The 13,071-nt window shown below is 42.5% G+C and overlaps 2 protein-coding genes across 4 annotated transcripts in view; one reads left to right on the top strand and one right to left on the bottom strand.

The window, feature by feature from the left end:
- TANC1 (tetratricopeptide repeat, ankyrin repeat and coiled-coil containing 1) overlaps positions 1-3,036 on the top strand; it is a 330,651-nt gene extending 327,615 nt beyond the window's left edge. For both annotated transcript variants that reach the window (XM_040357904.1, XM_040357906.1), the window contains one exon: positions 500-3,036. In XM_040357904.1, the coding sequence (XP_040213838.1) occupies positions 500-1,781 (1,282 nt within the window). In that variant the 3' untranslated portion in view covers positions 1,782-3,036. The remainder of the gene's footprint in view (positions 1-499) is intronic.
- A 5,065-nt stretch (positions 3,037-8,101) lies between these two features.
- WDSUB1 (WD repeat, sterile alpha motif and U-box domain containing 1) overlaps positions 8,102-13,071 on the bottom strand; it is a 61,101-nt gene continuing 56,131 nt past the window's right edge. For both annotated transcript variants that reach the window (XM_040357902.1, XM_040357903.1), the window contains 2 exons: positions 11,922-12,111; positions 8,102-8,709 (listed from right to left, as the gene is read on the bottom strand). In XM_040357902.1, coding sequence (XP_040213836.1) covers positions 11,933-12,111 — 179 coding nt within the window. In that variant the 3' untranslated portion in view covers positions 8,102-8,709; positions 11,922-11,932. The remainder of the gene's footprint in view (positions 8,710-11,921; positions 12,112-13,071) is intronic.

Genomic DNA, 13,071 nt, shown 5'->3' with positions numbered 1-13,071 from the left:
GAGGCGTCTGGGGTTATGGTAGCCATAACCATGAAATTCCAACAGCAAAAATCCGATGGCGTCTACACAGGTCGGAATTTTCATTCAAAAGCTCAAATTGGACTTTTGCTGTCGGAATTTCGGAGCGTGTGCATTAGTGTCATTTAAAAGCGAATGGTTCATATACCAAACAGTTTGGCATTCAGCTGGGCTTGTGTATGGTTTTTCTTTGTTGTTCCAACGCCAAGAAAAATAATCACAAAGTACTTTTCATCAGTTAATGTATGTTTATTTAGTCTGGGTAATTTTGAACAATTTTCTAAATGGAAACAAGTTAAAAGTGAATGGAGCTGAATGATGGCGGCAGACCATTCTTCGTTCGATCTAACCTGCTTTCATCAGGAAAATGACTCCACTTGATGGGAACTGTTTGTTGTAGAAGAAAAGGTCTCATTGTACAAATGACTCCCTTGTGTCTTTGTATCAATAATTCATGTGTTACTGTTTTCCTTTTACACAGGCAGTTTGTTGCTGCTCTTGCTGATCTAAATGAAGCTCTGAAATTGTGCCCCAACAACCAGGAAATAAAGCGGCTTCTGGCCCGTGTAGAAGAGGAGTTCAAACAGCATCAAAAGAGCCAACAGCAGAAACAGAACCAGCCTCTTCCTCCGCCAAGCAATGACTCTGACCAAGAGGATGAAGCTGTGGAAGAAACACTGGACCATCATCTGAGCCTTGAGGAGATCCAAGAGGATGACGGTCCCTCTTCAGACATTCTCCCAGCAAACTCAAAGCCACTGGATGTACCAAACAACCATAGAGCTGCGGAATATATTACCCAGAAATTCCACACTGAATTGTCTGAGGAACATCCGGGGAAAAACATTTGCCTGCAACAAGCGCTGGTGCAAAGGCCAGCAAAGCAGGCACAGATCGTTAAAACCAACCAGCACATGAATTCCTTGCAATCTCTGTCTAGGTCTACCAATAGTTTTTCTGCCTTGAAAACCCAGGCTGCTTCTTCTACTTTGGCACCTCCAAGCCCCCTTCCTTTGAGACCATCGTCTAACCAAGCCAGTATGAGAGGTCCAACGGTAGAAGCTCGTGGTCCTGCTTACACAGAAAAGGTCCCATCAGGACTTGCCATCCATAGGCAGCCCAGTGAGGTTGTGCAGTCCTATAAGGCTTCAGGTTCCTTCGTTTCTAAAACTGCAGAAAGGTTAGTGGGGTTTCCCGTACCTGAAAAACCTGCAGCCATAACAGAAAGCAAAAGAATAGCATCCCACAGTTTGACCTCAAGCAGTAGCTTTTCTGAAGGTGTTAAAGGGCCTGATGTGCGCAGCAAAGAAAATAAGCCCAACCAAATTGTAAGTGCATCAGCTGACCAGAGACCACGAAACATACCCTTCATGGGGATCATGGACAAAACCGCCAGATCCTTCCAGCAGAATGTTCCGCCTGCTCGGAGCTGGCAAAACCAAACAGACTTGAACCCCAATCCTCCTGCCACCGGGTCATCTGCAGGTTTTGAGAAGTTCGTTCCAAGGCAGGTAACCAGCTATAGCAATCTAAATAAGACCATGCCGAACGTATATGGAGGGAATACTCATAATGGAGTGTACGCAAAGGACTTTGAGGATGGAAAGTGTCAGACGTCCAGCCTCTCTCAAGATTCCAAGGCTGTTGCCAAGTCATACCAAGAGGCAATATTGAGGTCACAATCTGTTTTGGCAAAAGACTCCAAATTGGGCTCAATGTCCTCTACGAAACCAAAGCGATCGTTCATAGAGTCAAATGTGTAACCGGCACAACGTTTTGGGGGCTTTTTTGTTTTTTAAGACTAATACTAGAGCACTAAAGGTCACGTTGCTTTTTGGAGACCACTCCTACCTTCTATTTCATTGGTTCCTGGGACCTACAAATGTTTACTTCACTGTTAAATCTCCAAGGATTCTGGATTTCTTGGCAGGAAAACTTTTGTTTTTCATCTTTTAACAGTCTGGAATGTAAACGACTTTCTAAACATCATTATGTGAGGTTTCTTTACAAACCCTTCATCTGTAACAATGGCTGGGTTTCCAGAAAGCAAAGTTATGGATAATAGATTTGGTGACTCTGTGAGAAAAAGCCAAAAGCTGCTGGTCAGTACCTGATGATACTTCTGGATTACAGTGACTCGCTTGGAATTATTCATAGAACAGTTCCATAGGAAACTGACCTATTGATGCAGAACCAATGCACTAGATTCCTCATTTGGGTCTTTCACTGCCTGGTGCAGATGAGGAACGCGCAGCAACCCTAGAGGACTCTTCATGTATTCGTTCTTTGGGACAATACCAACAGACGTTACCATATGTACAAAGGAAAACACAGCTCTGCGTTTGGTTTGCAAAGATCCCACATCCTCCTCTTTATTAGGAGATCCCGTGGGCAATGTGCACCAACATTCACAGATCTTTCTGTTCTTCAGCATGATTTTATCTGCAGTCAAAATAAGTCAAGCAAGCATTTACCTGGTTTGCAGTATGTTCCACGGCTTCATTTTAAAAACTGGTGTATCAAAAAAAAAGTAATGCAGTACGTGGCCACGTGTCGCCTTTCTGTGTGCGCCAGTCTTGAATTTAGTCCTAGGTCTTCCTCAGGAACACAGCATGTGCAGTGGATGATGGCGCGGTTGAATGTAAATAATGGGACACGCGGTCTGTCAGAATTCTTCATAACTGGAATGTCAGTGTTATATAATATACAGTGGTGCCTTTAAAAATCGTTTTATCTGCATAGCCATGTAAAATGATTTTATTGTTCGAAATGTATCTTTGGTGTTTAGCCGGTGCCTTATGCTATGACTGGGAATGTAGGATGGGGATAACCCTGAATTCAGTAGATGAATATCCAAAGACGGATGAGTGGGTTTCCGTGGTAACTGAAAACTGGATCCTCTATATTGGTGGTTCTTAACCCCGTCCACAAGTACCACCAGCAGGCCATGTTTTGGGAATTTCCATTAGATAAAATAGCTGTCCAAAATACCAAGCCATTGACTCTGATTTAAAGCACCTGTGCAAGATAAAGGAAAACCTGCAAACATGGCCTGTGGGGTACTTTAGGACAGGGTTGAGAACCACTGCTCTATACACTAACACAGATAGGAATCTTCAATGTAAAGGTTTGTTTTTTATTTTCTAAATAAGTTTCTTTAAGCTATTGCATTATTGGTTCACTTACCTTTTCCTTCAATTTCCCTTCTAAATGTTTTTTTCTTTGTCTGAATTTCTCACTTTCTGTTCCTCCTCAGTAAGCTTGCCCCCATCATCCGAGCCGTTCTAGCTGGGGGTTAGTCAGTGTGCTCGCCCCCTCCCTTGGGACTAGATCCCTGCAGGGAGAGGCTGTGTTCACAGCACGCTGACTAACCCCCAGCCAGAACAGCTTGGATGATGAAGGCAAGCTTACCGAGGAGGAACAGGAAGTAAGAAATTCAGACAAAGAAAAAAAAAACATTTAGAAGGGAAATCTAAGGAAAAGGTAAGTGAAACAACAATGCACTAGCTTAAATGAACCTATTTAGAAAGTAAAAAAACAAACCTTTACAACTCCTTTGATTATAACAGTATTCTAAATATATGGCCAGATAGTTTATTGGAATTCATGAGGATAGAACAGGGGATCAGCTCTATCATCATTGTACTGGCTTCAAGCTGAACTTTCAGAGCCAGGACTTCACATTTATTCCCTGCAAGCATGCAATACCACATCATCCCCTCCCTCCCATTCTGCTGACTGGATGAATGGAGCATTACCACACTCTTCGGATCTTTGCTCCTGTTGGCAAACTCCCTGTGTTAGATTGACTGCACTGTGAGTCTGATTTGTTCACAATTCTAGCCCCACCCCATGATCAGTCTAAATTCTGTTGTGCAGCGGATTACAAAAAAATTCAGGTAGATTGTGTCTTGAAAGATTTATCTATAATAGCCCAAGACTGCCGCACTCCACAACTTCAAAACGTACAGCCTTTATTTCAGAGACGTATCCATCTTGTACAGTGATGAGAAGTGTCCCTCAAGCAAGCTTTTGGACCACTTCCTTCATCAAGCAAAGGACACTACATATTCTAAAGCAGTGGTCTCCAAACTGCAGCCTGGGGGCCTGACACGCCTATTCGTTTGCCATCATCCTGTCCTTGGACAATGGGGCACCATTCCTCCCACTGACACCAATGATAGGGGACTTATCCTTCCCCTGATATCAGTGATTGCCACTATTGCTCCTCCTAATACATGGGACTATTCCTCAGACTGACATCCACACTGGAGCACCATTCTTCCCACTGACACCAATGATAGGGCACTATTCCTTCCCCTGATACCAACAATTGGCACTATTCTTCCCACCAATACCAATGATGAAGCATTGTCCACTCCCATTGACGCCAACGCATTTTCTGCTCACACTGGCCACATTGTGGCCCCCAGAGAATGTAAAGGACAGTAAACTGTCCCTGTGTTTAGACGGTTTGGAGACCCCTGTTCTAAAAAAGCACATCTCTATTTGAATTATCAAACCATATAGGAACCACATGCAATATAATTAACTCTTAATTATCACAATAATTCCTATTAGGTACATCTTGATATATATATATATTCTTATACACACACTCGGAAACAGAGGTCCAATTTTCATTTTGCGTGCAAACCCATTTAGACCTGCCATAGGCTGCCTTCAGCACAAAGGGGACTGGTTGGCTATGAGATATACAATGTCCTGGCAACAAAAATGCAGTCTAAAGAAGAAGAATGCAATAATTATATTGATGGTAGGGATGATTGTTCGGTATCCAGAGGGTCACTCACCCTGCTCATCACTAGGTGCGAATACTTAGTTCAGCTGCTCTGACAAGCAGCGCAATAGGGATTGGAAGTGGGTGTGGCCTATTTGTTAAGGAGGAGGAGTTATGTTGGGACATCCATTTACATACACTATTCCCTTGACTCAATATAATTATATTTTTGGTTGTTTGTTTTTTTGGTGGTTTTGAGCATTGTTTTAACCTTTGTACTGCTGTGTTAGCCAGCAAAAGGGTTATTAAGGTAAATGTAGATGTTATATAGCTATATAAATGTATATTTTACAGGAATATCCTAATCGGTTATATTTTATACAGGGGAGTCACGTTAGGTAAGCTGTAATAACATAATTTATGTGCATTTTTTTTATAAAATAATCAGATTTAATTTTCTCTTGTACATATTGTATAACCTTATTGTTATTTTAAAGGAAAGTGTAGTATTAAAAGACAAATAAGCCAAGCCCCACCCCAGGCCCTGCATAATAATATAACATAACCAGGGCTCAGAGGCAGTTTACACCAACCGGGTATCTATAGCACCAGGAGCCAACCTCTGCTTTGATTTGGGGCATGTGCTCTGCAGCTCCATACGCCATAATGGGCCTACAGCAAAGGGTGCATCTGAGGTCTGTCTGTTTTGGGGGCATGGTAGATTTCTCTTTTAAGGCTGATCCCCGCTGAGCAGGCGGATGACAGGTACGTCTCCACTCACACTGCAGGGACGGACCTGTCAGAGCCTCGCTGTTCTCTATGGGGAGATCGGATGAAAACAGACAGCCTGTCCATTGTCATCCAGTTTGATCCGCTGGACGGATGGCGAACGTATCGCCATCTGTCTGAGCGGATCTTGTCGGATCGGATGGTAAGCGGACACATCTCCGCTAACATCCGACTTCCCATAGAAGTCAATGAGTGACCCGCTCGGATCTGCCTGAAAAACGGACAGGCGGATCCGAGCGGGCCGATCGTGTGAAAGGGGCCTTATACTTAACTTTAAGAACTCATACTTAGCCGTATATATAGCATGCATTTTTAGGCTTCAACAATGCTGTTTTTTGCACTGAGCTAATCTATGAATATGACAAATATCCATTCTGGCAGTTATCGCACTTTACTCTTGTTTTGTATAAACAACCACCTCTAAGGTGCTATTCTAGGGAAGAATTGTATATGGGTAATGAAATGGTACCATAAGATTTCATGAGATGTATAGGTGGAAACTGCTTATATATTTTGGAATGTGACTATAATAGTGGCCTAGTCCTGGTGGGGGAACCTTCTTTTTTGGATTAGCTCAGTGAGGACGTTCTCTTCCCCCATCATTAGACATATGGTTATCTTATGAATACCAATTCACCCAAATGAAATGGTTGCCTTCACGGTGCTTAGGTGACTGGTTCTCTTTAAGAGGACTCTATTTATATGTTCTTGTTTCTTAACTGTTCAGCATTACAGTTTTGGGGTAAACCGAAATTTCTTTGCATTCTATGGCAACTGTTTCAAAAGTTTATTCTCTGCACACACACAAAATGTTTAGGTTTCCTGACAACTATAAGGCCCTGTTCAGACCTTGCGATTTTTAAAGCGCGATTTACACGCGGAAATGTGTGTCGCTCATAAGGCAATCCATTCAGTTTAATGGGCCGCCCTATGCACATTTGTCACCCAAAAGAAGCTCAATCATGGCAGAATTGCACCACGTTTGGTGTACAATTGAGGATAATTGTACCAAAATTTGTGTTGTGCATTCTGCCACGAATTGGAATCCTGTGGCGATTACGCCCATGACTTCAAATCGCTTTATGTGAACGGGGCCTTATATACTTGTAATGTGTCAGGTCAGTGTAAAAAAAAAATAAAAATGTTAACAAGACATTCACAGATATGTTATGTCCCAATATAGCTTATTTATTTTTACAACTTGTTATCTTCATTTGGCTGTAGCTATCTTTTTTGCACATCTACTGTACTTCCATAAGGAATAAAAAAAACATTTTATAGACTGATGTGTTTGTATTGAATTCTTAGAAGTAGTCAAAGTCCATAGAAGACCTTCACACAAGAACTTCCAGTGCTAATCTGACCTTGTTCTAAACCAGAGATATGCAATTAGCGGACCTCCAGCTGTTGCAAAACTACAAGTCCCATCATGCCTCTGACTCTGGGTGTCATGCTTGTGGCTGTTAGTCTTGCTATGCCTCATGGGACTTGTAGTTCTGCAACAGCTGGAGGTCAGCTAATTGCATATCCCTGTTCTAAACTAACGGATTGTTCACGTGTGTGACCATACATACCCTGTTTGTTATTGTTGTGGCAGTTTGGCCTGTTTTACACAGGCTTCATCTTGTGTATGAACAGCAAGATATGACAAAGCATTTGCAGAGCTTTCAGCAAGCTTTGTTGAAGCTTTTTAAGTACCATTTAGCTCCAGTTTGTAAATGCTGAACACCGATCCTTAATAGGAGTGCTGATTGCCACTTTAAGCAAGCTGCCAGCAGGCTTGAAACGTATTGAAAGCCTGCTAGCAGCTTGCTTAAGGTGGCATGCCGTTAGGATCTCTGTTCAACATTTATAAACTGGAATTGAATGGTACTTTAATCACTTCAACAAAGCTTGCTGAAAGCGCTTTGTCATATCTTTCTGTTCACACTGCTCTTATACAAGCTGAAGCCCATGTGAAACGGACCACATTCAGCATTTGTAAAGCCTCATAACTGCCCTTCAACACTTGCCATGGATATTACAATGGCACCACACAATGCTGAAAACAGGAGCGTGTGTTATGTTAAAAATTAAGAAGAATGTCAACTGAGAAAACAGAGTGGAGCTCTGAAACGCGTAGAGCCTGCCCACAGATATAAATACAGATGCTGTTATTGGCAGGAACGGCTCTTCATCACCCGGTCCTTGTTGCTGTGGAGTGGAAGTTTCACCCTCTACCCTGGAGCTGCTCTCAGTGTAAGTTTGGATATGTGTTGTGTAATTACCTCGACACCTGCAGCAGATCGCACAGCCAGGGCATTTTGAACGCAGTGCGGGAAATTCGCGGGGCACTTGGGTTTCCCGCATGGAATTCTGGTGTGAACAGGAACTAAAGATTCTTACCTTGGCACAGGGCACTGCATTGTGAAAGATGAGGGGGTGACTACTATCATGGCAAAAAACAAAGTTCAGCATTGTGTGTGATACATGCTTCACAGCAGATGGAAAGGTTATCCCTTTGATAACAAATGTGCTTTAAAGTAATAGAGAAACAACAGCAGTGTGCAGAAATGAGTAAATCATAAAAGGATCACTTTATTTGTAAAGAACAGACTTTCATCTAAAAAGCCCAACACTTGCGACGTCTACAGCCGTATCTCATGCCACTGACAGGAGGCCAGACGGCATCAGATTAGTGGGCCGGCTGCTACGCGTTTCACCAAGTAAAGTAATAGAGCTTGTAGGATGCATAAAACATTACAGATGATGTACAACTAAATGTACTGAACATGCAAAACTTGAAAAATGATTTTATCAAGAATACAGCATATGTAGAATATTTCGATTTTTACAGTTTTTTTTTTATTAACATAGGCACAAATCTTCACATAATCCATTTCTATATACAACATATGTATCTACACACAGTGCAGGGTATTTCCTACACATCGGACATGGTTAGCTCTATGCTATTACGTGTTTGTAAAGTAGGCTGGGAACATTATTCTCGTCGTCATAAATAAGGCAGTAACACTTCAAAAACATATAATCCTCAGGAGCCGTAGCTTGTTCCCTTTGGGATTCGCTTCTTGTGCAAATCGAAGTACAAATCCTCCGGAATCACAGAGACCAATAACAGCGACATTCCTGATGTCCGCTTTGGTTTTCTGCTCTAAGACCTTAAAAAAAAGACACAGCAAGTTCAGGAAAACCTTCAGCCGTCTAAACACTGACACTCTCTAACTTATCCATGTGACTAATTTTTAAATCTCATTCTCAGCTGGATAAAAAAAAACAATGTAACGCTCCTGTGCTCAGGTGTTATGCTCAAGGAAAGGAAATGTGCACCTCTCAATCCCTTTTATCCACACCCAGAGTCTTGTTACCCTTCCATGACCATGGGTATCCAAAAGTGCCAGAAAATGATGACAAACAAAAGAAGGGCGCTCCGACCTAGTGCAATTCTATTATAAATATTTATGAAAGAATAAAAAGTGACACCTAAAATACTCAAACATAGGTGGTATTCGCATGTCACAGCACAATATACCGTATTTATCGGCGTATACCGTGCACTTTTTTGCCCTGAAAATCAGGGCAAAATCGTGGATGCGCGGTATACGCCGATACCCGCGCCGAGTTTTGAATACTGCGCCGACATATACCGAGCGCAGTACACTCGTGTATTGTCCGCAATGCTCGGCTACCCGCGCTGACGTCCTGTACGTCCAGGACATGAGCGCGGAAGTTGCCGAGACTGCCCAACTATACCCGAGTGTACTGCGCTCGGTATATGTCGGCGCAGTATTCAAAACTCGGTGCGGGAAACGAGCGAGGACGCCGCAGAAGGACACCGGACCCACCGAAGAGGACACCGGACCCGCCGCAGAAGGACACCCGAAGCCGCAGAAGGACACCGGACCCGCCGAAAAGGACACCCAAAGCCGCAGAAGGACGCCGGACCGGCCGAGGCCGCCGATGGACGCCGCGCAAGACACCAAAACTGTAAGTACAAAAAAAAAACTTTTTTTCCACAGGATTCGGGGTCACTTTAGGGGTGCGCGGTATACGCGGGAGCGCGTTATACCGCGATAAATACGGTAAATGAAACACCTCTGGAATACTGCAAACGTGCAAGAAGACCAGACGGTGTCTGTGATGGCTAGATTGACGTGTTTCAAGGGAGAACCCTCTTTCTAGGAGCCACTCAGTGGAGGGTTCTCTCTTGAAACGCGTCAGCCCAGCCATCACAGACACCTTCTGGTCTTCTTGCACGTTTGCAGTATTCTAGCAGTCCTAGAGGTGTTTTGTTTATATTGTGCTTTGACATGCGTATATACCACCTACGTTTTTAAGTGTCACTTTTTATTCTTTAATAAATGTTTTAATGGAATTGCACTAGGTGGGATAAAAATAACTCACAAAAAAAATTATACTTCCCATGGAATGTTTGCATTGTTAAAGGCCAAATTCACCTTTTCCAGAAAATAGCCTATGAAGTTAGGGGCGTTCAGTAAGTAAAATTAATTAAAAAATAAAAATTTGCAGCTTTGTAAAATGTTCATGTATTTTATTGTCATACCTTTAGGCCATTTGGGTCCCCAGAAGCCTGGCCAGAAAACTCCCAACAATATCCCATGTCCTGCTTTGTTGCTAGAATGCAGACACTCACTCTCAGCATTACAGGAGCCCAAACCAATGTGTTTCTTTTTATCCTAGCCACGAGGCAGTACATGAGGATTGCCAACAAAGCTTTTAGACCAGCCTTCTGGGGAGGCCCAAATGACCTACAGGTATGGCAATGTAATAATGAATATGTTACAAAGATGCCGTTCTTTTGTTTTAATGCCGACTGAGACTATTTAACTGCATAAGCTATTTTTCCTATATGTAAAAAAATCAAATAAAAAAAAAAAACATAACTGCCTATCCATGTTATGGTAAGGCAGGCTACTCATTTTATATGGACTACCAACACGCATTCAAAAAAATCAGGAACTTTTTTTCTTTTTGCATGCTTGTTCAAGGCCAGCAACTTTTTCTAAGAGCTTCTCTTTAACCATTCCACTGCCACTGCATGTTTTAAAACAATGGGTGGGTAGTTGTGGTTTCTAATGGGCTGTTTAACCACTTGCCGACCAGCCGCCGTCATTCTACGGCGGCAGGTCGGCTCTCCTGGGCAAGAGCACATAGTATAACGTCAGCTCTTAGAGTGCCCACTAGGGGCGCGTGCGCGCCCCCAAATCCCGTGTGTGTGTGCCCGGCAGGCGCGATCGCCGCCGGGCACACGCGATCCCTCGTTACAGAGCGGGGAACGGGAGCTGTGTGTGTAAACACACAGCTCTCGGTCCTGTCAGCAGGGGAAATGCTGATCTTCTGTTCATACAATGTATGAACAGAGGATCAGTGTTTCCCCTAGTGAGGCCACCCCCCCCCCCACAGTAAGAACATACTTAACCCCTTCCCCGCCCCCTAGTGTTAACCCCTTCACTGCCAGTGGCATTTTTATAGTAATCCAATGCATTTTTATAGCACTGATCGCTATAAAAATGCCACTGGTCCCAAAAATGTGTCAGAAGTGTCCGCCATAATGTCGCAGTACCGAAAAAAAAACGCTGATCGCCGCCATTACTAGTAAAAAAAATATATTAATAAAAATGACATAAAAATACCCCCTATTTTGTAAACGCTATAACTTTTGCGCAAACCAATCAATAAACGCTTATTGCAATTTTTTTTTACGAAAAATACGTCGAAGAATTCGTCTCTGTCTAAACTGAGGAAAAAAAATTTTTTTTATATATTTTTGGGGGATATTTATTATAGCAAAAAGTAAAAAATATTCATTTTTTTCAAAATTGTCGCTCTATTTTTGTTTATAGCGCAAAAAATAAAAACCGCAGAGGTGATCAAATACCACCTAAAGAAAGCTTTATTTGTGGGAAAAAAAGGACGCCAATTTTGTTTGGGAGCCACATCGCACGACCGTGCAATTGTCAGTTAAAGCGACGCAGTCCCGAATCGCAAAAAGTGCTCTGGTCTTTGACCAGCAATATGGTCCTGGGGGTAAGTGGTTAAAAAATGGCATCCTGGTGTTTTTGTTAAAGTTTACTAAACTTTATTTCTGATTTTAAAAAAAATGGCACCCTGGGTACTTCATGTACACTAGCTAAGTGCATGCAGAATGCCTGTGATCGCTCTGTCGGAAAGCACAGATCACAGACATAATGCAGAGACGCGCCTCTGTGATTGAAAATCGATCCCAAGTGCAAACACTTCCAGTAAAATACTCTTTTTAAGCAATCTCCCCTTTCTTGGTAAATCAATGGTTATTGACAGACAAATGCTTCTGCTATTTACATCCCCACATAAGGTAATGTCAGTAACTTACGGCTATAGAAATTAAGTCGTCGCTTGCTTGTCTTTCTGGTCAGGCCTGGTCTCCAGCCAGCGGTTTAGCGCCATTTTTAGTGTTCGGTTAGGAGTCAGAAGAAGGTTCTCTAGTGGAAGGTTGGTCATAGGACTGGTCCTCCTTGTACTAATCCAGCTTTCAATCGCATTTCTCTCATAAGAATAACCATCTATGTAGTCGTAAAAAAAAAAAAAAAAAGCACATTGTTATTGGGCATCACAGAACTAATGTATAAACAAGTCTGGATAAAAGTGGCGTCATTGCTAATTCCAAGCAACGTCCTTGTTTTGTTTGCTTGCAATGAACAACCGATCCAATGTTGTTCAAGCTTTATTTCATGTAATTTTTTTTTTTTCATTAATCCCACAATGTATGGAAACATTTTATGCACAGCTACAGGGTTATCTGCCAATTATGGATATTTCCCATTGGCCCAGTATTTTAACATCCCGTTTAGCAAGAATTTTAACAACTCCAACTCACCACAACAGGGCTCAGATTTGCACAAAAGTTCCCCAGAAATGAATCTACAGAAAAATTAAGTTGTTCTAGACATGGATCAAATTTTGTCAGATTGCTGCTTCATCAGCTGAAATCCATTCAGTGGATAGCCCTGCCGACACCACCTAGCTCAACCAAGTAGGAGTTGTTACAAGTAAAAAGCATTTTCTGGAGTACAGTATCTAACTTCAGGGGATTTGAAAATGGCAAAAAAAAGAACTACTAGGACATTCTCTATACAACCTCTCCCACCCAATGCCAACAGGCCAGGAAGGGCTTGGTAGAACTCAGAGATCAGCTTGTAGCACCTTCTTCTGGAAACTGTCATCAGAAGATAACCTGAACAGCCTCCTCCTAGAACGTACATGTGTGAACAGAGACTCAAGGAGCAGCCTTGTAAAGCTGAGAAACAGTGGGGTAGATTTACTAAAACGGATGAGTACAAAATGTGGTGCAGCGCTACACAGAAACCAATCAGCTTCCAGTTTTTTTTTTGTCAAGCTGAAGTTAAAAGCCGATTAGCTACCATGCTCAGCTGCACCATATTTTGCACTCTCCAGTTTAATAAAATGGTGCTTCTTGGGTTTTCAGGAACAAGCTTCTATTGGACCTGATAGTGTGTGCCTTA

This window comes from Rana temporaria, chromosome 6 (assembly GCF_905171775.1).
Source record: "Rana temporaria chromosome 6, aRanTem1.1, whole genome shotgun sequence".
Taxonomy (NCBI): domain Eukaryota; kingdom Metazoa; phylum Chordata; class Amphibia; order Anura; family Ranidae; genus Rana; species Rana temporaria.
Note: the sequence above shows the minus strand (reverse complement) of the source record. Positions and strands in the feature narration are given on the sequence as shown.